Here is a 27,151-nt window from a genome sequence, read left to right as displayed (position 1 = left end):
AGTTTGAAATCGTTGGAACTGACAGCTTGAATATACAAACTTGTAAAAATTACTGGAAATTGGTCACTATGAATTTTGAGATGAAATTCTTACTACATTTTCTATACATCTGGAAAAAAATTAGAAAAAAAGAACTAATTGATTTGGATAAAAGGAAAAAATAAGAAAAATATGCAAGTTGGCAGGAAAATCAGTGTCCATGAAAAATAAAAAATAAAAAGACTTGTAATTGGACACTTGTACATTTCCCTTCATTGCTTTCAAATTTTGTAACAAAAATATCTTTCATTGGAAGTGTGTTGGGAGCCTCCAATAGGTTACCCTACTTCCATTTGTGTGTAATAATTTTAGGCAATTTTCCCTTAGGATAGTGAGTGTTTTGTTGAGAACCTTAAATATGGTCATCCGAACACTCTTAGGATCCGCTTAGTCTACATTTCTTGTACTTTAATTTCTTACTTACTTTCATAGCTTAATTTCATTACTAGTCACACCTAGATTATCTTGTTATTGCATAATACTTTCTTCTTACTTTCACGCTTATCTTGAATTCCTTTGAACCCTAGCTTTTACATTTTTTAAACCCCCAACAAGAAAGAACCATAACTTAGGAACCAACATGAGTCATCATTCATCTAGTGTTAATGGTAAGGGTACTAGTCATAAGGACCCTTTATCTAGAATATTAGATGAGTTGAGTTCCATCAAGTTATGGAAAAAAAAAACTAGAAAGAAAAGAAAAAGGAAAAGATAGGGTAGAAATAAGTCAAGACGAGAGGGAACAAATAAGGGAAGAAGAAAGAAGAAAAATACTAAAAGAGTTAAGAAAAGAAAAGCATGCCTCCTATAGTAGTCATGACTCCTTCAAGAGCCTAAGTGAAAAACTTAGTAACTATTATGGAGGAAGGCATAGGTCACATCCTAAACCTCACTCCCATAGGAGAGAAAAGGAAAGAAAGCCTCAAGAGGCAAACATTAACCTCTCATACTTCCATGGAAAGAACAATGTAGAGGCTTATTTAGATTAGGAAATGAAGGTTAAGCAACTCTTTGCTTTCCATCATACAAGTGAGGAAAGGAAGGTTCCTTTGGCTATCCTTAGCTTCCAAGGGTATGCCCTCTATTGGTGGACTTCTCTTGTTAGGGAAAGAAGGATTCATGGGGATCATCCAGTAAAGTATTGGAATGACTTGAAAAGTGTCCTTAGGAAGAGGCATATCCCCTCCTACTATGAAAGGGAGCTTAAGGAAAAGCTCTAACGGCTTAGACAAGGGAGTATGAGTATTGAAGAGTATAGACAACAAATGGAACTACTCCTTTTGAGAGCTGGGCTTAGGGAGGAGGAAAGAACAAGTATTGCTAGGTTCCTTAGTGGACTTAATATGGAAGTGAGGGACAAGGTTGAGCTCCTTCCATATAGGGACCTAGATGACCTAGTCAACCTTTGCATAAGGGTAGAGCAACAACTTAAAAGGAAGCCTATTTCGAAATCTTATGGCTCTCACTCTTATCCAAAGAAAGACCAAGGTCTAGGCATCTTAGGGGGTGCACCTTCTAAGCCCAAAGATGATAAGGGGAAGACAATAGAAAAGCAAACCCTAAGGCTAGTATGCAAGAGAAGACTAGCTCTATAAAGTGCTTTAAATGTTTTGGAAGAGGACACATAGTTTCTCAATGCCCCACCAAGAAAAACATGATTATGAGGGGCCAAGACATTTATAGTAGGCAAGATGAGGCTACTACTTCACCTTCCTCTAGTGAAAGTGAAGAAGCAAAAAGGGAAGAATCTAGTGAAGAAATCTACCCCCGAGAAGAAGGGGACATTTTAATGTCAGAAGGCTTCTAGGAGGCCAATCTTGTGACTTGACCCAATATCAAAGAATTTTTTTTTCACAGAAGGTGTAAAATTTTTTATAACACATGCTTTCTCATTGTAGATAGTGGTTCATGTTGTAATTGTTGTAGCACAAGATTAGTCTCTAAGTTAAGCCTTGCTATCACTCCCCATCCAAAGCCTTACAAACTTCAATGGCTCAATGAGCAAGGGGAGATGACATGCAATCGACAAGTGAAAGTGCTATTCTCCATTGGAACATATAAGGATGAAGTGATTTGTGATGTAGTTCCTATGGAGGCAGGACACCTTCTCTTAGGTAGGACATGGCAATATGATAGTAAAATCAACTATAATGACCTAACTAATGAGATAACCCTCACCCACCTTGGAACAAAGCTTGTGTTGCATCCTCAAACACCTTTACAGGTAGCTAAGGATCAAGTAGAAATAAAACTCAAATGGGATGAGGAAAAGAATAGAAAGATAAAAGAAGAACAAACTTTAATAGTTAAGGAGGAGTGTAAGGAGGTAAGTGTCTCCTCCAAGAGGTTAGCTAAAAAGGAAAGTCATTTTGTAATAAAGACAAACATTAAAGAAACTTCCACTCTTAGACAACCTCCACATCTTCTCCATTGTAAAGAACACTTGTTAGCACTATCATACCTCTTGAGCTTGAGGTTATTCCTCGAGTACAGGAGTTGTTGGATGAGAGTTTGGGTCATAAGAGCTTAAATCTTTGTGCTTTGTTGGTGCCCAAAATAGGTATTATGAGGCACCAAATCCCTATGATAAGTGGTACGATGACTATGTTGAGTGGTGCAACCCTTTTTTGTAAAATCACCCATGCATCCAACATCTTTATGATTCGCATACATAGGGATTCATTAGGTAGGTTTGTTGTTATTTTTGGTTTCAATACAAACCTAGGTGCTCATATGGGACACCTTAGGTTTGCCAAACTTTTTTATAGGAGTAATCAACATGAAAATACAGAAAAAGGTATGTTTTATTGCATTATTTTCCTTAATTTTTTAAATAGTGATCAAGGGGTTCTCATGGACCCTACAAGAATAAAGGTCATTCCTGAGTGGCCCACTCCACCAAGTACAAGGGAAATTTAGGGCTTCCATGACTTAACAAACTTTTACAAAAGATTTATCCCATATTTTTCTATACTTGTAGCACCACTCTTTGAGTTGGTGAGGAACCATGTTCTCTCATGGGAAGATGCCTAGGAAAGTGGATTTCAGACCTCATCCTACTCTAACATACCCAACACTACTAATATATATGTTTTTATTCTTTTTACAAGTGTTGAAGGAAGAAGCCCAGAGTTTCAAGAACCTCTGGATTTGAGGTCAAATCCTTTTCAAGGGAGAAGGGATGATTCAATCCTACCCCCTTAAGGGAATTGGATAGAAGACTCCAAGAAGATTGGGCCAAAGATGAAAGAGAAGGCCTTAGGGTTCTCATGAGCCTTAGGGTAGATTTTGGGCCCATGAGCTAAGTATGAGCCCACTTATCTTTGTAAATATTAGAATAAGTTTTTCTTCTTTTGGGCCTTGTATTTTGGCCATTTTTAGGTTTGTAGGGTATCCTACAAATTAAGGGTACCCTACCCTACAAGTTAAGGGTACCCTAGTAGTATAAGGTTTTAGCCTTGTATTTTAAGGCATTTTGAGTAGTCTTGTAGTAGGGACTTTTTTGTATTTTCATGTATTTTGGTATGGGGTGAGCTTAGCTATTGGAAGGGTGTGAATAACCCCCTTCTAGCTTCTTAAGGAAGCTTTCCTCCTTGCTTCCCAAGGAAGTTTCCCATTGTATTTTCATATATTTTGGCATGGGGTGAGCTTAGCTATTGGAGGGGTGTGAGTAGCCCCCCTCTAGCTTCTCAAGGAAGATTTCTTCTTCTAGCTTCCCAAGAAAGCTACCTTCTTTGCTTCTCAAGGAAGCTTTCCATGTGCTAGGTTATAAATAGAAACATGTGTAACACTTGTCATAACTTTGATGAATGAGAAACTTGTGAGGCACACTTCAAAGTTCAACTTCTCTCCCTAATCTCTTTCAATTCCCACACCCCCCCCCCTCTCTCTCTCATTCTCTTCCTCCATTGAAGCTTCCTCTCTAAGCTTCTTATCCAAGGCACTCTCTTAGTGGTGAAGTTTCTCTTTCCATGGCTTATTCTCTAGTGGATGAAGTCTCCTCTCACCTCTTCTCCTTTATCTTCTGCAACAACTTCATGGATGAAAATCACTATTCAAAGATATAGCCTCCATATAAGCTTCTCAAGCAAACTTCCATCATTGAAGATGTCCTGGTTAAATTTCGCCAATTCACTTTTCTGGTGGGCTTGTGATAATAGACATAGAAGAGGATTCTGATATTCCTTTAATATTGGGTAGACCATTCATGCTGATAACAAAATATGTTATGGACATGGGAAATGGTAATTTGGAGATGAGTGTGGAGGACCAGAAAGCCACCTTCAACTTGTTTGAGGTAATAAAACATCCTAGTGATAGCAAGACCTGCTTTAAGCTGGAGGCAACTGAGCCAGAAGCTGACCTTGTTGGACGACACTTGAAGTTTATGTTTCTAGAAGAAGATGAAGTCAAGTCAGTTGTGAATCCAACAACCCCTTCCATTATCCTCTTGAGGCCAAGGCAAGTGAAGGCCTGAACCATTCCAGACGCTCCACTAGTTCCACCTCCAGTAATACCTCCTCTAGCCACCTCTTCTACAATCGACAAGCCTTTTTTCTCCTCTACCTAGCAGGAGCATCTAGTCCAGATGATGCAGAGCCTTTATCATGGCCAATGCCTCGTCATCCAGAACTTGCATTAGCTGTCCATTCACCTTTCTATGGAGCCTTCGCTGATGACGCCAGAGGCTTTTCTATAGCAGGTTGCCTGGCCAAGAGTCTAACCTTCTTTTGTAGGGGGTGACACCTTTGGTGTGGGTAACGATGATGCCGCTGAGACTAGAGCTGATGGTGATTACATTGCGGACATCATTACTGCACATGAAGCTTGGGATCCAGGGTCACCACAAAATTGAGGCCCATTTTGATCAGGATTTTTCTTTATTTTTAGTTTTATTTTATTTTCTTTTAGTTTAGTTTATTTTCATTTTAATTTTTGCAGTTTAATTTCAATAGTTAAATTTAGTCATTTAATAGTTTCAATTTAGTTTGATGCATGATAGAGAAGTAGAACTTATTGATTGGTTGCTCACATTTTGAGTGAATCAATTGCATAAGTGAGATGAACTACGTACTAATGGATATTTTTGTGAATTATTGATTCTCGTGCAAGCAGGCGTCAACGTAAGTGATGGAGTGTGAACTAACAATACAAGAGTGAAAAGGTTAGTATTTCTAACATAAAATCATGGAATGAGAACCTTAATACTTCAATGAAAACCGGTAAGTTGTGTGATTTTTAAATTGTGAGAGAGCGGCTGGTTTTAATTTCCTGATTTTGCATGATTCTTGGATTGCTTGAAATGCATATATGATGTGGAAATTATTAAGGCCTTGTTTGTTATTTTATTCAACAACTTAGCCAAAAATTCATCTTGTGAATGAATACATCCCTTGCACCCTTTTTTAGCCTAATGTAACATTTTTGTCATTGCAACCCAAGCCCAAAATGTGATATTTACTAACTACCCTTTCTTATGTTGTAGGAGAGTACTCATAGATCCAGACAAATTTGTTCCAAATTTGGGGGAATATTTTTGGGTGATTTTCTATTGCAGGAAAATGAATAAACAACATAAGTTAAATTGAGTCACAAAACATGGTTTTACTCTAGCCCAGCATGAATGTCTAGTTACATTTGCAAAAAAAAAATACTTTAAAGAATAAAAGCTGGAGTAAACCATCATCAAAGGAAATGAATGTGCTGAAAAGAGTAGCAAAGCAAAAATGTTAGTGTTGTGAAAAATTCTAAGTTGTGGTTTGTTAATAATTTGGGGGAATGAATGCTCTCCTAGATTCTAAGTTTTGAATCATAGAAAAACCATGATTTCTTTGTTAGCCCAACCACGTTACAAGCCTAATAGAGTCCTTAGTGATCCACATTTTGCATGTATGATAGCATTGACTGAGATGATGTGCAAAGTTGAGAATTGTACTATTCAGTTGTTATAATTGAAACACTTTTACCGAGACACTTGTGGGATTGAGAGAAACACTAGCCTTGTGAGGACTAAAGTTGGTGATTATTCCTTGTGATTTGTCATTCTTGCTAACCATTTCATTTGAAGTACATCTTGTTTTGCTCCTTTCATGAACTTATGACAACTATGAACTTGAGAATTGACCAATGAAGTTTTTTGGAATGTATGCAGTTATCTCATGAATTGTGATTGGTAAACACTGGACTTTTTCCTTTTGCTTGTTGACAAGAAAAGATTTAAATTTGGGAGAGTTTGATAACTACTAATTATGAGTATATTTTTGGGTTAATTATATAGGAATTTGTAATTTTTCTCTCCTAATTCTTCATTTTTAAGCAAATAATTGATAAATTAACATCATTTAAGTTTTTGTGCATAAAATATTAAAAGTGATGAATTTATTATGCTTGATAAGTAAAATAAGGCCAAAAAATAGGGATAATTAAGGAAAACATGGATAATTAATGAAAGCAAGCTAATTCGGGAAAGTAAAGGCGAGCTTAGCGCGAGAAGCCTGTTTAGCTAAGTTAATATGCACCTATAAAAGAAGAAGATAGAAGAAGGAAAAAACACTTAGAAATTCCAAGAGAATACAATTCCTTATAGAAGGCAAAGGCTAGAAGAAGGAGAACCAAGCATTGAGAGTCATTCCTTCCCTCCATTCCCTGTCTTATCTTCTTCCTTTTTACTAAATATTCCCCTCATGTAATTTTAAAGTCTCCATGACAATGAGAGACTAAGCTTTCTTTGTTGGGAACTTGGCAGCCAACTATTCTTGATGTAATTTATCTTCCTATCTATTTATGAATATTGCATTTGCATTATCTTTTCTTGTGCTTAATATTATTGTTTGTGGCTTGATCACCCATTTGCATGGTAAGTTTTAGGGGTAGCATTGGGAAATATTGTTTTCTAATAGAACTGGGAAAATATATCTAAAGTCATCAGTAGGGATAGGTTCATATTTGTTTTGCCTGTTATTCTTCTTTATTTTTAATGCAATTTACTATTTTAGCTCTGCAAAGGGATTTGAGAGAAAAAATAGATAAATTAGGAGCTTTTATGCAGGGAACCAAAGTTAGAGTATATTAGTAGATACAGGTGTAAATTGGAATAATTATAAATAGAAAAAAAAATCATTAACATTACATCAAGGAGTAGTTCTGGTAGGTTAAGTTTCCAACATTCTCATATTTTGAATTTACTTCTACAATATTATTGGGTTCTCTAATTTTTATGTCTTTAATTAATCAATTTAAATTCTTGTTTAAATTCTCCTCTTGTTTGATTTAATTTTTTGCCAATTGAAATTTCTGTTTTTCTCATAACATTTTCAAAACAAATTTCTTTAACTTTTTTTATTAATAAAATGTTCATCTACCTAAGTATAAACAAAGTCCCTTTGGATTTGACAATCATCCGTTTTAACTTTAATACTTGTGATGAATTGATGCACTTATTAATCCATCAACATTATTCTTGTATGATATAAAAAAACAAATAAATAGAGTGAATCTTGCCTTCCTTACGTAAGCAAATTTATCTTGTGTGGATTCAGATTGTCTACGCTTGTTCTCTAAAGTGCATGGTCTTGGTCTTTAAAACATTGTTTTTTTTATAAAAAAAAAAGTTATATAAGTTCATCAATAAGGTCTAGTACACTTCATAAATTAGGAAACATCTTTGATAAAGTCTTAGTCAAATGATATACATGTAAACATTGTTTGATATATTATTATTAATGAAATAACATATATCACACTAGAAGGGAGTTAATAATGTGTTAGATAAATATGAAAACTTTTTGCAAAGGATATGTTTTTTCTCAACCAAATATGTCAAGAACAGAGTATCAAATGTATCGCCACATGAATAAAAAAAATAGTTTTGTTAAAAACAAGTTTAGACTATTGACTAACTTTGTAAAAAGATATTTTTACAAAGGTTTTCTAAAGGCAAACTTGTGTGTCTGAGTGTGTCAAGATACACACTAGAGAATACAAGTTGAATAGCTTAAAGAGCAAAGTAGAAATACTTAAGTTTATACTAATTCACTTAATCTGAGCTACGTTTGGTTCTCCTTCACAATCTTGTGAAGGGTTCTACTAATCCAAACTTGATTACAAACAATTATTTTGTCTTGTCACTATTGACTATAACTGTATTCTCTAGGCCACTTTTGACACACCCTTAGACTCTCTTGAATCTAAAAACGTCCAAGTATGTGGATAAACACTTAAGCGTGAATACAATCAAATAATTTTTCTAAGCAAAGAACAACAATTTAAGCACAAATTATGTCGTCCAATGATATGAAAGAATTTTAACACTTCAATATTTCACTTGTTCATTTTTCTCTTCATTTTTGTGTTTTCATTGTAGTGCTTTGAGTTGCCTTTTATAGACTTCAGTGAAAAGATCTATTACAAAATTGAATCATTCCTTGAAATGACTGTTGTCTCACAACTGTCAACTTGTGCAAAGTGTCGCTTTCTTGAGGAGAGAGAGAAAGAAAGAGAAAGGAGATAAAAGTACAAATAAACGCTTGTACTTTTCCTCCACAACTTGGACGATAACGGCTTTGAAGAATATTTTCTTCTATTCTTTTCTATTTTATCCTTGCATATTTGAAGTTCAAACTTTAACAATTCAAAAAAGAGAGGCAAAATGAATTTACAAGAATATGGGTATAAACTCTTGAACTTTATAACCATTCTATCTAGCCATAAATATTTTGTAAACATCTTCTCAGGAGGATCTTGATGATCGATTTTCCCTAAAAGATGTATAGGTACTTGTCCCTAAATAAAACCTATTTAGGATAGGGAACCTTATAAAAGTAATATAAGATTATTGCTTCTGAAGGTTATGTGTGAGCACAATAAGTTGTCATTTGAGTCTAGTGATAGGTGCTATTAAGGGTTTGAAGCCTGAAGAAGCTTTTAGAAATAATACTAGGGTAGATAGCCTATAGAGGCCTAGAGAAGCTTTTCAAAAGAATACTCAAGGGAAGTCTGTGTTGGTCTCAACAAACTAAATTAATAGGCAAATAACGATCCTGAATAGATATACCTAAGGGTGACAATGAACCAAACTAACATGAAAATAGTTTGAAACTCGTTGAATTTATTTTATGAACCAAATGAGCTAAACTTGAGTTGTGAATAGTTCGACTCGACTTTGATTCATGAACCAGTTCGATATATATATATATTATAATTGATTGAGTTTTCTATTATTTTATATATGTAGAGTGAGATAGTTTTTATTTATGCAAACTTTTGATTGTAATTATGTGTTTTTATCAAACCTTGTTGTCCTACCAAGCTAAGTAGAATAAGTTCATCTATGGCATTTTTTATATAAAAAAATAAACGATCATTTTATCTAAAATCTACTAATAAAATGAAATTTTGAAATGTATATGATTTAAAAAATTTGACTCTTGGTTCATGTGATTCGAGCTAACGAGTTAAACCGAGTTGTTCGTGAGCTTGAACTGAATCGTGTTCGAGCTTAAAAAAAAGAGGTTCACGTCAAACTCGAATCGAGTTTCGAGCAGAGCTAAATATTAACAAGTTGAATCAAGTTAAGATCTACTCATTTCTAGTCCTAGATACACCCAACACAAATAAAAGGGAAAAAAAGATACCACATGCCACGAAAAAAAGTTTTATTTTTTTCACATACACACATAACACTCGTCAAAGGAATTGAAGCCAGAACAAAGATGAAATCAAAGGTAATTAATGTTTTTCATTTGTATGCCATTTTTAATTATTTCACTTGAACCCTCATTATTTAATTTTTCAAAATCAATACATTCTCACCATGTCCACCCTCATTGGTGAATTGGAAATGTGAACAAGAGATAAACCTTGCAGATTTAAACAGATCCTGAAAATCCATAAAGAAGTTGAACATTAAAACAAAAAAAATATCATAATGAATCACAAATTGATGGATTAAGACGTAAGCACACAAAAGATGGATGGAAGTCATGTCTCAAATCTGACACGATGGAAGTCTAAAGAAAGGGGATTGATATTCTCACCCCCAGTTGTTGTTCTTACCTCCTACTTTTTTAAATCCCTACGAAAAGATCTTCCTACCCCTGTCTATCAGCATTTCCCTACACACCCATCCCCTCCCCCTTCTTAGAGTTGTCAATTTGAGCCTGCCTCAATAGGCCAGCCTGGCCAACCTACGAATAAGGTTAGGCTAAGCTATAAAAAAAATTGGCCTGAATAGAACCCACATTGTATCCTGCACTTCTCGTATTGTATCCTCCCAAAAATGTTTGAAAAGATTAAAATACCCTAACACCTCCCTTAGACTAATTGTAGCCCTAATAATCACAACGACAACGACCTCATCCTCCACCATGCCAACCCCTACACCCTCCTCACGACACTACGCCACCACCTTCCCCCTCCTTCCTTTGTTCCATCTATGAGTTTAGATGGGTTTCAAGTTTTTGGTGTGGGGGGAAGGGCATCTGTTATGGAACAACAATTCTAAAATGACCATTCTGAAATAGCCATTCTGGAAGTGAATTTTTGGCTGCGAAAAGGCTACTCCAGAACTCAGTATTCTGGAATAGTCATTCCATAAAATTTTGGAGCACTTTATTCTAGAATGGTCATTCAGGAAGATAATTTTTACTTTCCAAAATAGCTTTTCCAAAATAGTTTTGAAACACTTATCTCTATTTCGGAATATCTATTCTAGAAGATAAAAATTACCTTTTGGAATGGGTGTTCCTAGTGAAAGGGCTATTTTGCCCACAAACATAAAATGGGAGGTGCAAAATACAAGTTAGGAGATACAAGATTCAAATGCCTTAGTTTTTTTTGCTCGACATACTTGGTCGTTGAGCCAAATGGCCTTAGGCTAGATTGACCCGACAAACCACACGCTAGCCCAAAGACTAATATTATAATAAATAAATAAAAATTACAAAGTGTGCTCTCTCCATGCAACTGCAGCTCTACTTCCTCTCCTTTCATTGAGTTCTTTCTCTCCATGCAACAGTTCACTGCCATCTTTCTCTTCAAGTGCCACAACTTATTAGTGGCACTCCATTTGCATAATGCCTAAGCTTTTACAAATAGGGTTGCATAGAATCGGTCATTCATAAATGAATAGACATACTTGGTATTGGGAAAAATTTGAGAACCAAACAAAAAAAAAAGTAACTCTAGTGGACTAGCTAGTAGCAGTAACTTCAAATTGGGTACATAGGCTTTTGGATCTATATTTTTTTTGGACTTGCTATTGGCCCCCTACCAAGGGCTTGACCACTTTTTTTATACCCAAAACACCATTCCCACAGAATCATGACTATTTTTTTAAAGGAACAAAATCATGATTATGTTGTAGATCATGCATAACGAAATCATGATGCATCATTTTTGCGCCCCCTTAACACAAAATAAATTGACTTATTAGATCAAAATTAATTGTTACAAAATTTATTGTGTAAACTTATATGTGTATTAAATATACATTAGAAATTTTAATGTTATATATAGCGACATTAATTATTTTATAACATAATTGACTTATTAGCTCAGTTGGTTAAAGCGTCATGCTAATAACACAAAAGTTACATGTTTGAGTCCTGCATGGGCCATTAATTTATAAAACATATTTTTTTTAGCATGAAACCTAGAAGCCCTAGCTAGAGAGTGTGCAACTTGGTTGTCTTGCCTCCTTATTAAACTCACCCTAGAGTTTGGAAAATTGCTTAAAAGAGAATTACACTTTGCTATAAGATAATGGAATTTTGTCAATCCCTTGATCTTCAAGCTTTAATCATAAACACTTTCACAATCCACTTCAAAGATAAAATCATGAAACTAAGAATCAAGCACTCATTTAAGAGCTTCAAGAAGTGCCCATGCTTTTGCCTCTTTAGGATCGAGTTTCCCAATTTTATTCCTCATCTCACACGGTCAATCCCGGACCATAAAGCATTTGGTAACTGAAGATTGCAGCATCCACATTTACTTTTATAAATCCAGCAGTTGGTTTATTCCATCTTGTGAGTGAGTTATGTTGGCTCGTTGTTGGCTCATGGGTGATATTTGAGAATTCCCTTGCTTTAGACCACTCAAAGAGAAATTACATGTTGTGTGAAATGGAAACTTTTGGAGGTGGGTTTTTGTCTTCCCAAATTTTTTCATTTCTACGTTTCCAAATGCACCAAAGAGTGATTGCAAATGTTTTTTGGAAATCCATAGGTAAAGTCTCAAGAAGAAGAAATATGAGGTCCTTGGTTGATTCTGCACTTTGCATGTGGTAGCTAACTTTGTTCCAGAGGCCTACTATATCCCACACACTTTTTACTTTATCACGATTGAAAAAAAAAACATGTTACTCGTTCTCTAGGTTGCTCTCATGGTATGCACACAAGTTAGGGCAAGGAACTCCCTTTTGTTGAAGACGTGTTCATGTAGAGAGGTAGCCAGAAAGAATGTGTCAAAGAAAATACTTTACTATAGGTGGGATTTGTAATTTACAAAGTGCATTCCAATTTCCTCTGACTTTGAGAGCATCATTACATATAATTTTCTCCGTCAAAATGTGGTAGGCAGATCTAACAGCCTAAATTTCGGTTGCACTAGCTTTCCATATGGGGAGGTCCTTCTCATGTGTGTTGATTAAGGGCATCATCTGAATATCTTGCAAATCATCATTGTTAATAATTTGTTGAGCATTGTCTAGTATCCAACCGTTTTGATCAACACGTATGAGAGAGTTAATAGTCATATGTTCAAGACCAAGAGGAGGTGAAGATGAAACATAACACTTATCTTGTTTTTTAAGCCAAGGTTGCTTCCAAATGTTGATTGAGTGGCCATTTCCTAGCCTCCATCCCATGCCTTCCTTTACCAAAGCCTGTGAAGTGTTTGGATTGTACCCTAGAGGGGCATCTAGACAATCTCCATTGGATAAATATTCAGCTTTGAACACCTTCATCACTATAACATTGTTGTTGGTTGAAAATTTCTAGCCTTACTACCCTATCATGGCAATGTTAAAGCCATAATAATGTCTGAATCTCAAGTCACCAAACTCCTTTGTCATTGTTAACTTTTGCAAGTTGAGCTAATTGATGCCTTTTGTCGAGCCAGATTTTGAATCCCACCAAAAAGAGTTCATCAATTTTTGGATTTCATCCTCTAGAGTTGATGTTAGGAGATAAACACTCATACAATATGATGGAATAGTATGTGCATGTGATATGTGATATGAGAGATCCAAACCATATATGGTTCAATTTTTCTTCCATCACTTCCATCAAAATCACCCTTACATGCCTAACAAAACCAAATTTTCTACCTTCCGTAATTTTCTTTTTCGACATGAAGACATCCACCACTCTTCTGCATCCACACCCAACAGTTCCTACAGATACCCCACTTCTCTCATTCCAAATGCCACAGTTCATTTGCTGCTCCAGAATCTGCTGATGAGTTGAATACTCCCTTGTTGGTAGCCATCACCATTTTAGGGTCCTTCTTGAGAACACCATGGAGCTGAAACGTCTGCTTGGTGGTCAAGCGAAGCGTCCCAATCCCAAACTGATCAGCAAGATCATCCATGGAATCGAACAATCCAACTTTAGTTACAGAGAAGCTAAAATAAAGTAGTAATCAGAGAAAAAAGAGAAAGCGGAATTGAAGGGAAGAAGAGAAACTGTGGAAACAACACATATGAGGGAGAAAGAGCGCGTGGAAGAAGGAAGGGAGAGGGCATTGCCCGTGAGAGCAGAGGCAGAAGTAGAGCTAAAGCAATGGAAGCTTGGGATCTGAAGCTTGGTGTCCTTGAGCGGCGCTGAGGTGGTGCAGCAGAGATAGTGAAGTTCGACAAAATGCAAGTCGAGCACGATGACTCGCGGAGAAAAAGCCGCTGCCGCCGCTAGATGACTCGCGGCGGCTGTTTCAGCGACTATGGACCGACGACGACGTGACCAAGCTCTTGCAAAGGTTCCTCGACTACACATCGCAGCGAGGATCCTCACGCCACAACAACACCGCTTTGTTCTACGACCAAATCAATTTGAAGCTCTAACTCGATTTCAACAAGAATCAGCTCGTGGAGAAGATCCGAAGGCTGAAGAAGAAGTACAGGAACGTCCTCAACAAGATTTGCTCTGACAAGGAATTCTCCTTCAAGAGCGCTCACGATCAAGCCACCTTCGAAATCTTGCACAACCCTAAGCCCTATAATTCTTAAGAATGAAATGATTTTCAGGAATTCCATGGAGAAGAAAACACCGAAATGCTCTCGGCCTTGATCAGTAGTGAAAATCGAGCCAAATGAATTGAGTGAGATAATGTGGGCTAGGGTAAAGTGCGAGTATGAGGGGAAAAGATGAAAATTTAAGCCAGATTCAAAGACGGTGTTTATAAAACCCGTCTTTGTATAATGCAGTTCAAGAATGGTGTTCCAAAAATGATGTTGTAACACGCAGATGACATCGTTTTTTGCAAAAACGTTAAAATAAATCTTTTATTTACTAAAATGCCACCGCCTCTAAAATAACATCGTTTTTGGAACCACCAATGTTGAATGCGCGTTGTAGAATATTATTATTTTAGTAATGTGTCTTCACGAATATTCCTAAAATAGAAGAATCAAACACTCCCTTTTTGTTCTCCCCCACAACTCCCTTAAAATCTTTTTTGATCAAAACTCCTCCATTGTTTGACCTTAATTCACCCATCCCCTCGATTGTCCCCTCAAACACCCTCTCGCTCACCCCCTCTCTCACGTTGCCTCTCCAATTTATCTATTCGTAATTATTAAAATTAATAATAAAAATAATATTTATGACAATTTGCTTTAGAATTTCTGATGATTAATTATCATTAATGACTGGGTGGTTTTTCTGTAAGAATTTATGGGATATTTAATCTCTAATAATTTTCAAATTTTGAATAGTGACCAATGTTAACAACATGTATGAGAAGCCCCAACAATCATTATTGCAAAGGTGTTTTTTCGTGTATCAGTTTATGGGGATTTTATTTTGTATGAAAAAACTGATCAGACACTAAGTGATCATAAAACATTTGGCACATAAAGAAACGCACCATCTAAAACGTTCCTTTCACTCACCTAAGGGAAAAAGAACCGCAGTTTCTATTCTCTCCACATACCTAGAGTTCTTCATTTTCTCTTTTTCATTCTTCAATTTTGCTCTATTTTTTTTTTCTACCTTTCTGTTTTTTCTTTGAGAGGATTGATCACAAACCCGTTGGATGCATATAGTTCTCAATTTCTCATCCAAACCAAATGCATCAGAGGATTAAATTTGAAGTTGATCAATTATTGTTAGTGATATTACTTATCTATCTTTATGACCTTGAATCGTAGGGAGACAATTATAATTTCATTCAACTGCAAATGTTCATGTCCATGTTGCACTTAGAGCCACAAGAGAACTTGGCCTTAACAATGGCCAGGATGATGACTACTACTAATTTGTTTAGTGGGCCATATTTATTAGTCTAGATGTTAATTGTAATTATATTATTTCAGATGTTAAACAGACTAAATCATACATTGCTTGGTGATTCTAATTTGTAAAATATTAGTAATATATAATTTTTTATTTGTTTTATATATTTTCCTTGAATACCTGCAATATGCAGAACTGAGTATCTAAGAAGGTACAATTATGCCTAAGCTGCCAATGGGTAAGTGTAATTTGTACTGTAATTTCTCAGTAACTTATAGTTTTATTTTTTAATGTATCTTACATAATAATAATAATAATAAAGATCTGTACTGCACATAATGAATCTGAGTTTTACAAAGTGTGATGATGTTTGGTCCAATTTAGTCCCATGTAAATCTATTGACACTGTCAAACCAAATGCTTGTCTAATCCTAAAATTAATAATAATATCCTTCACCATGTAAACAGTATTTTAGTTGGTGTACTGTGCTAGATCGATATCTATTTTATAAAATAAAAATAAAACTAAAAATAAATAAACATGTTTAATATGTAATTTATAAAAGAAAAAAAAAGTATGTATTGATAATTTAAAATTTTTTATATAATCATCCAATCACAATATATCATATATAATAATTTATTAATTTTTAAAATAATTATTTTAAAATAATTTAAATGATAATTTGGATTAGATGACAGTGAAAAATGATTTTATACTATTAGGATATAGACATTCGACTCTTCATAAAATCAATTAAAAGAAAAAATTGTATGTAAAAACGTTTGAACGAGGTTTACACTTCTTCAAGCAAGTCAAATGGAAAAAGGTCAATTAATGACATAGAAACCGCTTGCCTGTACGAAGATGGTGGAACCTAAGGTTCTACCACAAAATTTCCAAAAATTAGTCTTGTTAAAATATAACCAACTTATTGAGTTTTGATGTTATTAGTATAAGGGGTTGTGTCACTTTACCCATAAACACATATGTGATGCACAATTAGATATATTATGTTCATGTTACCTTATATTTACTTATCAATAATTTTTAACATTTTTATTATCTTTAAAATATAATTTTTTAAATAAATAATACAAAAATATTCCCTCGCACACATTCTATCTATCCCGTGTGTTGTGCAGGTCAAAAATCTTATGTTGAATCCAAAATTATTTAAGTATTACATATCCAATAAAATAAATTAAATTAATTTAACTTAATTCCATTAATATTATTTTATTTTTATTTGTTTTGATAAAATGTTTTGGACATGTGAAAAATAATTGAAGAATTATAGATCTATTTCAACAGTTTTCATACATTTACAACTCTTTGTAACAACAACACATATTATCTTACTTTTATTAAATTCAATTATTTTATAATGTTTTAGTTATTATATTTCAAAGCAAACAATTCAATAAAAAACTTGAATATATTTTTCCTTATACAACTAAATTACTTAATACAAAATCATTCTATACATACACAAATAAATTGTTTATCCCTTACATTACAAGGGTAAAAACTAGTGAGAAGAAGAGGTATGGAGAGAAAAAATATGTGGGTGCCTTGATCAAAATAATATTGATTTTAAACATGTAAAATGGCAATGTAGATCCAATTAAATGTTATTGTATTCTAAAAAATGATTTTTTATCATATAATAATATTTTTTTTAATTTTTCACATGTCCTTTTTTCTTTTAGAAACAAATATGTTTAAAATATAGTCGAATATTAAATGTGAATACTTTATTAGAAGAATTTAAATTTTAATTCACAATATTGGGAGGGATTAATTTCTTTCATTATACCAACTCTCATTAATAACGTATAATAATTTTGATAGAAAGTAAAATATTATAAATAGAACAACATCAAAGGTCAAATTAGAGAAAAATAATTAAATAATAACTGAGATTCTAAAGAGCAAAGATGCTACTGGGCCTAATTTTTCAATAATTAAACGGTGTGGCGCAAAACATAAATACGTAGAAACACGGGAAGAGACATAAAGACAAAGAAAAGAAGAGGAAAAAAAAAAACAGATTTCTTGGTTTGGCTTACTCGCTCAGCTCGCTCTCACATTGTTAAGTTAAACTTGAACTTCCCTCTTTACGTTTATTTTCATATCTCTCTCTCGCCGCTTAGGCTATAGTAGGGCTTCTCCTATTGGTCGCACTCTTAACCAGCGCCGTGCTCTATCTTGCGCCCCCGTAGGTGACCGTCTTATCCCACACTGCCACCCTTCCCTTTCAAACCCTAATTAGAAACAAAACACAAAAATTAACAACCATCGCCCCAGATCCCAGTCTTCCGTTCTCCGATCGCAGCTGCACCCAATCCTGTCGTTTCGATCATCGGGTTAGGGTTAGTTAGGGTTAGGGTTGGAATTCAACAATCCGTGAATCGGGATCAAAAGTCAGCAGAGGAAGAAATCGCATAAAGTTAGGGTTTTCATGCTTTGGCGATTCACACTTGGTTCGCGACTGCGATGGCAGCCAATTCCGGCACCAAATACGTCTCAGTGAATCTGAACAAGTCCTATGGCCAGCATTCCTCCGCCCGGACGCCGCGCCCTTCCGCCGGAGCCGCCGCGGCTCCGCCGTCGTCGCGGCCTCGCAGCTCGCACAAAGCCGGGCCCAAGCTTTCCGTTCCGCCCCCCTTGAACCTTCCTTCGCTGCGGAAGGAGCATGAGCAGTTCGATTCGCTGGGATCGGGAGGTGGGCCCGCCGGCCCGGGTGGTTCCGGAAGCGGGCCCAGGCCCAGCTCCTCCGGTTTGGGCTGGACCAAGCCCGTCGCTGAGGACGTGTCGCTGCCTGTCGTTAAACCGGCAGCCGCCGCGGCCGCTGTGCCGGTTTCGTCGGCCGTTTTGAGAGGAGAGGATTTTCCTTCTCTGCGGGCCACCTTGGTGCCTGTGCCTGGTTCAAATCAGAAGATCCAGGAGAATCAGAATTCGATTCAGAATCTGAATCTGAATCTGAATCAGAAGCAGAAACATTCTCTGGGTGATGAGAATGTGTTTATTGAGGAGAAGAATGAGGGTTCTTTGGTTACTGATCAGTTTAGTGTTCCTCGCAGAGTGAATGTGGCTGGTGGTGGTGATGATGGTCGCGGTTCGCGGGTGGTGAACCCGAAGTATGGTGGTGGTGTTGGGAGGAAGCAGGAGGAGTATTTCCCTGGTCCTCTGCCGCTGGTTCGGTTGAACCCACGGTCAGATTGGGCCGATGATGAGCGTGACACAGGGCACGGTTTGAGCAGGGAGGGTAGGGATCATGGTTTTCCCAAGGGGGAAGTTTTTTGGGATTTTGATATTCCTAGGGTTGGTGGTTTGCCTCATAAGCATGAGAAGAGGGGACTATTGAGGGGCAATGAAGTTGTAAAGGCTTTGAACAGTGAAGTGGAGGCTTATGATAGAATGGGGCCCGAAGGGAATTCTTGGAGGAGTTCGAACTTGTCCTTTCCCAAGGATGCTGGAAATGAGAGAAATGGTGTTGGTGTGAGGTCGTCAAGTGGGAGTAAGGATGTGGGGAAGGATAGTAACAAGTATGTTCCGTCGCCATTTAGGGATGATGATGCTGGAAAGAGGGATTTTGTAAGGAGGGATGGTCAGGGTGGGAAACAGCAGCCTTGGAATAATGTGGTGGAACCGTATGGTGATCGGCATCGCGAGCAACTCAACAGGAATAGAGCTGATTCTGTCCAGAGCTCGGTGTCAAGATCAGCTTTCTCGATGGGTGGTAAGGGGCTGCCTGTTAATGATCCTCTGCTTAATTTTGGTAGAGAGAAGCGGGCTTTGCCAAAGAGTGAAAAAGGTTTCTTGGAGGATCCGTTTATGAAAGATTTTGGAGGTTCTAGTTTTGATGGGAGGGATTTGTTGGGTGGTCTTGTTGGGGTGGTCAAGAAAAAGAAGGATGTGCTGAAGCAAACTGATTTCCATGATCCTGTGAGAGAATCCTTTGAGGCGGAGCTTGAAAGGGTTCAGAGGATGCAAGAACAGGAGCGGCAGCGAATCATTGAGGAGCAAGAAAGGGCATTGGAGTTGGCTCGCAGAGAAGAGGAGGAAAGATTAAGGCAGGCTAGAGAACAGGAAGAGAGGCAGAGGAGATTGGAAGAAGAGGCAAGAGAGGCAGCATGGAGAGCTGAACAAGAGAGGATTGAAGCTTTGCGAAAGGCTGAAGAACAGAGGTTAGCTAGGGAAGAAGAGAAACAAAGGATGGTTTTAGAAGAAGAGAGGAGAAAACAAGCTGCTAAGCAGAAGCTTTTAGAATTGGAGCAAAGGATTGCTAGAAGGCAGGCTGAGGCATCCAAAAGTGGCAGTAATGCTCCAGTTGTTGTGGAGGAGAAAATGCCTGCAATATTGAACGAAAAAGAAGCATCAAGGGCTACAGATGTGGGTGATTGGGAGGATAGTGAAAGAATGGTTGACAGGATATTGACTTCAGCATCTTCTGATTCATCAAGTGTGAATAGGGCATTGGAGATGGGCTCTAGGTCTCACTTCTCTAGAGATTTATCTTCCACCTTTGGGGATAGAGGAAAACCAGTAAATTCATGGAGAAGAGATGGATATGAGAATTGGAACAGCTCAACATTTTATCCACAAGACCAGGAGAATAGTCACAACAGTCCCCGCAGAGATTTATCAATTGGTGGAAAGCCATTTATGAGGAAAGACTATAATGGTGGTGCTGGATTTGTGTCTTCAAGGCCTTATTATAAAGGTGGAATTTCAGAGCCTCATTTAGATGAATATGCTCATGTAAAACCACAGAGGTGGAACCAATCTGCAGATGGAGATAATCTAAGCAGAAATACAGAGATTGATTCTGATTTTCATGAAAATTATTTTGAAAGATTTGGTGATGGTTGGACACAGGGCCGTTCCCGTGGCAATCCATTTCCTCAATTCCCTGAGCGTACTTATCCAAATTCTGAGTCAGAGGGACCCTATGCCTTGGGGAGGTCACGGTATTCTGTCAGGCAGCCTCGAGTACTTCCTCCTCCTTCACTAGGTTCTGTTCACAGAACTTACAAAAATGAAAATGAACACCCTGGCCCTTCTGCTTTCCTAGAAAATGAGATGCATTATAATCAGGCAACCAGAAGTGACTCTACCCTTCCAACTGGTTATGACAATGGGAACCGTGGACAACCTGAAGTAGTGGATGCCCGGCAAGAGACTACTGAGAATGAGGACCATAAAGTGGAATCCACACCGAGGTGTGATTCTCAGTCTTCACTCTCTGTTTCAAGCCCCCCAAGTTCTCCAACACATCTTTCTCATGATGACTTGGATGACTCTGGAGATTCCCCTACGATATTGACTTCTGAAGGAAGCAAAAATGACCCCCTCACAGCTCCAGATAATGAATCCATTGCAACACCTGCTGGAAATGAAAATGTAGTTACTCCATGTGCTGTCTCTAGTGGGGATGATGATGAATGGACTACTGAGAATAATGAGCAGTTCCAGGAACAAGAAGAATATGAAGATGAAGATTATCAGGAAGAAGATGAAGTGCATGAAGGAGATGATCATGCTCAACTCAACCAGGATTTTGAAGATATGCATTTGCAGGAGAAAGGATTGCCCCACTTGATGGATAACCTAGTATTAGGATTTGATGAGGGTGTCCAGGTTGGGATGCCTAATGAAAAGTTTGAAAGGACATCAAAAGATGAAGAAACAACATTTGTGGCACAACAGGCTTCTGGCATCTCTCTAGAAGAATGTGTATCTTATGATAATGCAAGTGATGATGACAAGGCCCTCCAACCTGTTAATGATACTAAGGTGAATCTTAACAGCACTTCCAGTGTGTTCCAGGAATCCGAGAAGCCAGCTCAAGATCTGGTCATTCAGCCTAGTAATTCTCTTTCCCCTGTGGTGTCTGAGAGTTTAGGTAATGTGGAAGCTTCTAATGGCCTGTTGACCCACCATAGTACGCTGAGTTCAGTTACTGTTGCCCCTCACTACTCATCTTCTGGTCAAGCTGTTTCCTCTAATGTACCTAATGCTCCAAGTCAAGCTGAGGTACCCATTAAGCTTCAATTTGGTCTGTTTTCTGGTCCATCCTTGATACCATCACCTGTACCTGCCATACAGATTGGTTCTATACAGATGCCACTGCATCTGCATCCACAAGTTGGTGCACCCCTCTCACACATGCATCCATCGCAGCCTCCTTTGTTTCAATTTGGCCAGCTAAGATATACTTCTCCCATATCACAAGGTATAATGCCTCTTGGTCCTCAATCAATGTCATTTGTTCAGCCAAATATACCATCCAGTTTCTCTTACAATCGTAACCCTGGAGGTCAAATGCCAGTTCAAAATGCTCCAGAAACTTCTGATTCCTTTATAAAAAATGAGATTAGGCATCATTCTGTTGACAGCCAACCAGGTAATTCAAGAAACTTATCACAAGGTTCACTGCCAAGTGAGAATGCAGAAAATATTGCTGGAATAAAGCAGGGTCGAATTGAGTCTTCCCATGTTCATAATAATAGCAGTAGAACTTCTACTAGTTTCCAATTGGATAAGCGGGGGAATCAAAATGTAGTTGGAAAGAGAAGCAATATTTCATCCAGTGCAAAAGAATCAGAAGTTCAGCCTGTCACTAGAGATGCATCATATAATCCAGTTTCAAAAGAGAATTTTATGGAGTCAAAAACACAATTTGGTGGCAGGGGAAAGAGATATGTCTTTACTGTAAAAAATTCAAACCCAAGATCATCTGGTCCAGCTCCAAGGGTTAATCGCCCAGACTCTGGAGGATTTATGAGGAGGCCTCGTCGGAATATGCAGCGCACTGAGTTTCGAGTTCGGGAAAATGCTGACAAGAGGCAGTCTACTAGTTCCGTTTTGACTGATCAGTTTGGATTGGATAATAAGTCAAATATCAACGGAAGGGGAGCAGGCATATCTGGAAGGACTGTACCTAGGAAGGCTATGTCCAATAAATTGGGAAAACAGACGGTAGAGTTAGCTACAGAAAATTCACAAGGAATGGATTCTGGAAGCAGAGGTGAAAAGGTTGATGGAAAAGAATCAACGAAGACTCAGGGCTTCTCGCATTCTGGACAGAGTAATCTCAAAAGGAACTTGTGTTCTGAGGAAGACGTTGATGCTCCATTGCAAAGTGGAATTATACGTGTGTTTGAGCAACCTGGAATTGAAGCTCCTAGTGATGAAGATGACTTTATAGAAGTAAGGTCAAAGAGGCAAATGTTAAATGATCGACGAGAACAGAGAGAGAAAGAAATCAAGGCCAAGTCTCGGGTTGCAAAGGTTTTAATTTCTATCTGTACATCTAACCTGATATCATAATCATATGTATTGCATCTTTCTTAATTGTTTTTTTATTTAATGCTAGGCGCAACGGAGACCCCGTTCAGGTTCGCAAAGTGTTGTGGCTGTGGCCAATTCTACCAAAGGATCCATAGCTGGAGTTGAAGTGGCAAATAGTCTCCATGCTGATTTTGTTGCTGCTGATGTGTTGGGAATGACAAAAATGGATGCCTCATCTGGATTTAATTCAAGTTTATTGTCCCAAGCATTACCTCCAATAGGCACACCACCTCCTTTGAAAATTGATACCCAGCCTGATTTAAGATCACAGATAAGCAGGTAGCTGCCGTCTTGTAAGATTTCTTGGTGGCGATCACTGTACAAAAAAAATAATGTATTTTTTTTCCCTTTTACAGGTCACATCAGACAAGTCTCCCAGCAGTTTCTGGTGGTGAAAAGGACCCGGGTTCTGGTGTGATATTTGAAAATAAGAACAAGGTTCTAGATAATGTTCAGACATCTTTGGGCTCTTGGGGTAATGCACAAATCAGTCAACAGGTTTGAACTTTCCTCCCTCACTTTGTTTCAGAACAATGGCAATTGAAACTCTCTATCATCTCTGATTTTCCCCATGTATTTTGGCTGTATTTCTTTAATGCTTGTTTATTACTTTATTTAGATCCAACATTTCTAGAAACATGGTTTAACTTCTCGTGTATGTGGTCCCCCTTTGTTTCATAGTTGCAGCTTATATCTCCTTCAACAATCTGCTCTTTTCTATGTATAGTATAGTTCCGCTGAGGAGTTACCCCTAAATCAAATTTTGCCTATCTAATTCTTTTGGAGGGGACTGAAATGCGTTTTAGGTGCAACTTAGTTGTTCTGATATTTTAGAGGGGGGATGTTTGGGGATCAAAATGGTGTAATTTAAAGAGGAGAAATTTGAATTCAGACATTTGCATAAATATTTTATTATTTGTTCAACCCTTTTGTTGAGAATTTAAAGCAAAATTTTATGGCAGGTAATGGCACTTACACAGACACAACTTGATGAGGCTATGAAGCCTCAACAGTTTGATTCACAGGCTTCTGTTGGCAATATGACTGGTGCTGTTGATGAACCCAGTTTGCCAACATCATCCATTTTGACAAAGGAGAAAACCTTTTCGTCTGCATCCAGCCCAATTAATTCCTTGCTTGCTGGAGAGAAAATTCAGTTTGGTTAGCAAATAAACTTTGCATTGGGATTTGTTTAGTTATTCATTTGATTGGTGATAGCGAATTTTCTTGCAGTTTGAGGTACTATTTCTGGATTTTCAGTTACCTTACTGATGGAGGATATTGCATTTTGTATTCAGGGGCAGTAACATCTCCGACTGTTCTTCCATCTAGCAGCCGTGTTGTGTCTCATGGCATTGGTCGACCTCGATCATCTAGATCAGACATGCAAATGTCCCACAATCTTACTGCATCTGATAACGATTGCAGTCTTTTCTTTGATAAAGAGAAACATGGTAATGAATCTCATGGTCACTTAGAAGATCATGATGCAGAAGCTGAAGCTGAAGCAGCTGCTTCAGCTGTTGCTGTTGCTGCCATTAGTAGTGACGAGATTGTTGGAAATGGATTGGGTGCTTGTTCTGTCCCTGCTTCAGATGGTAAAAGTTTTGTAGCTGCAGATATTGATAGGGTAGTAGCAGGTGAATCTTCCCTCTCTGTATTACTCATTAGTATAGTTTTTCTTTCTTCTGGACATCTGCTTATAATTCGACTTAACATCAATTTGTATTCTGGAACTTTGTACTTATCTTTATTAGTTACTTGGGCAGGAGTAGGTTGTGAGCAGCAATCAGCTAATCAATCTAGATCTGAGGAGCCTCTTAGCGTATCTCTTCCAGCAGATTTATCTGTTGAGACTCCGCCAATTTCCTTGTGGCCTCCCTTACCAAGTACCCAAAATTCTTCGGGTCAAATGATTTCGCATTTTCCTTCTGTCCCTCCTCATTTTCCTTCAGGCCCTCCTTCTCATTTTCCTTTCTATGAAATGAATCCTATGATGGGTGGTCCTGTCTTTGCTTTTGGACCTCATGATGAGTCTGCATCTACAACACAGTCACAGCCTCAAAAAAGTACTACATCAGCATCAAGGCCAATTGGGAGCTGGCAACAGTGCCATTCTGGTGTGGAATCTTTTTATGGACCTCCAACAGGGTTCACTGGGCCTTTTATTGCTCCTCCTGGAGGCATTCCAGGAGTCCAGGGGCCACCACACATGGTTGTTTATAACCATTTTGCTCCTGTTGGGCAATTTGGTCAAGTTGGCTTGAGTTTCATGGGAACCACTTATATACCCTCTGGAAAGCAGCCTGATTGGAAACACATCCCTACATCATCTGCTGTGGGAGCTGGTGAAGGCGATATGAACAGTATGAATATGGCATCTTCATTGCGGAATCCTGCTAACATGCCTTCTCCAATTCAACATCTTGCTCCTGGTTCACCACTTATGCCAATGGCTTCTCCTGTGGCTATGTTTGATGTTTCTCCTTTCCAGGTAAAGTTTTGATATGTCTTGCTGTTGATTTCTGCAATAATCATACAAAATCTTCAATGTCTGTAGTTTTTAGAGTTATTTGGAATTTGTCAATATTACAAAAAAGACAGTAAGAGTCATTGATCTGTGCTTTTGTTTTAGTTTATCTATCTAATGTGGTAGAATTTTTATCTCTAATTAACATTGTGTAAAATTTTTTGCCAGCCCTCTACTGAGATGTCAGTACAAGCTCGATGGCCGCATGTTCCTAATTCACAACTTCCTCTGTCAATCCCATTGCAGCAACAAGAAGGGGTACAAACTTCTCAGTTTAGCCATGTTCCTTCTGTTGACCAGCCGCTAAATGCCAAAAGGTTTACTAGTTCTCGAGCTTCAACATCTTCTGATGGGGATAGGAATTTTCCTAGAGCTGCTGATGTGAATGTCAACCAATTGCCTGATGAACTTGGATTGGTGGACAATTCAAATTTCACTGCTACCAAGACTTCAGCACAGACTGTTGTCATCAAGACTCCATCCGTGATCCCCATTACAGATACTGTGAAGGTTGATGTTCAGAATGGCAATAGCAGCAGTAGTAATAACAACCAGAACGCAAGTTCTTCTTTCAAGAATCAGCCCTCACAATCTGACCATTCCTCAGGACATGGTAATTATCAGAGAGGTGGTGTTTCTCAGAGAAATAATTCTGGGGGCGAATGGTCCCATCGTAGAGTGTACCAAGGAAGAAATCAATCTCTGGGATCAGATAAGAACTTTTCCTCAACAAAGGTAAAGCAAATATATGTGGCTAAACAGACCATTAGTGGGGCATCAACAGTGTCATGAGGAGCGAGAAAAATCAGCTGGATTTGAAAAAACTCAGGAAAGGCTTTGTTATTAATTTTTGATCTGGCAGAAAATAAAAGTTTTGATTAAAGCTTCTACTTGGGAGGTTGATTGTTGATTTTTGCTGGCTACAACAAATTCCATACCAGGTTGTGGTAGGGGATATTGGAGACTAGTATTTAGCATGGTAATGTGGCTTTGATGGACACTGTCGTTTTGCAATGGTGTATCTATCAACCAAGCATGGTCGATCTTTGTTTTCTTTTGATCGTAAAAAAAATGCAGATTATTTATTGGGCTTGTGTATCGAAATCATTAGTTGTCTTCGTAAATTCTTTCCATTAATAAATGGGAAGTATCAGTTTTGAGTAATGCTAGTTTTCATGTCTATAATTCTTGCTTTTCTAGTGTTTTGAACTCGTTTATTTTTCTTCTTAGAAAAAGAAAACTCGTTTATTTTTAGAGTTCCTAGACCAATTAGAAGATGATCATGGTTTGGGATTGGTTTTTTAATTTTATAAAATTTTAAACGGCTGAATGGAAGCATGGGATAATTCTATAAAAAAGTTCATGCAAGTAAAAGATTAAAAAGGGGCCAGATATAGCTTCTATGTAAAGGCTAGTTGTCAATGTTGACCAAAGAAAAAAAAAATGCACTAATTGTGCACAAGAAGAAACTCATGTCGATGCATCCAATCTTTTGATTGTATAAAAAAGCAAAATCATGTAAACGATTGGAGGACGCTATTAAATCTTGCTACTGGTTGCCCGACTCTTGACTTTGCAAATACTCACATTGATATATCCTCCGATCCGAACAATTTAAACATAAGTTGATTTCTACGGAATACTCTTATCAAATATTAGAATTCTTTTTCTTAATTTTATTAGTTTATTTTTTAAGTTATGCAATAAAAAGATAAATGTATTTTATTTGTTTATTTTTTTAACTCATTCTTTTATTAATTATTTTTAATC

General features: G+C 37.4%; 1 protein-coding gene across 2 annotated transcripts; it reads left to right on the top strand.

Moving 5' to 3' along the window:
* Nucleotides 1–17,507: 17,507 nt before the first annotated feature.
* LOC114393716 lies at nt 17,508–26,566 on the top strand. 2 transcript variants are annotated; one of them, XM_028355125.1, is made up of 7 exons: nt 17,508–22,791; nt 22,877–23,130; nt 23,208–23,349; nt 23,814–24,012; nt 24,150–24,491; nt 24,627–25,345; nt 25,550–26,566. In XM_028355125.1, exons 1-7 carry the CDS (start codon nt 17,992–17,994, stop codon nt 26,171–26,173), a joined length of 7,080 nt encoding a protein of 2,359 aa, XP_028210926.1. In that variant the 5' UTR covers nt 17,508–17,991; the 3' UTR covers nt 26,174–26,566. The 2 variants fall into 2 exon arrangements, with proteins under 2 accessions (XP_028210926.1, XP_028210924.1); XM_028355123.1 differs by having other exon boundaries at nt 24,621–25,345.
* Nucleotides 26,567–27,151: the final 585 nt, after the last annotated feature.

Source organism: Glycine soja, chromosome 17 (genome assembly GCF_004193775.1).
Source record: "Glycine soja cultivar W05 chromosome 17, ASM419377v2, whole genome shotgun sequence".
NCBI lineage: Eukaryota > Viridiplantae > Streptophyta > Magnoliopsida > Fabales > Fabaceae > Glycine > Glycine soja.
The sequence above is the reverse complement of the archived record's forward strand: the minus strand, read 5'-3'. Positions and strand labels throughout refer to the sequence as shown.

Excerpts from the sequence above, each read along its gene's own strand:
- LOC114393716 (XM_028355123.1), top strand. The coding sequence starts at position 17,992 with ATGGCAGCCAATTCCGGCACCAAATACGTCTCAGTGAATCTGAACAAG. Across the intron at positions 23,350-23,813 it reads ATGCACAAATCAGTCAACAG|GTAATGGCACTTACACAGAC; the intron begins GTTTGAACTTTC and ends ATTTTATGGCAG. Across the intron at positions 25,346-25,549 it reads TTGATGTTTCTCCTTTCCAG|CCCTCTACTGAGATGTCAGT; the intron begins GTAAAGTTTTGA and ends ATTTTTTGCCAG.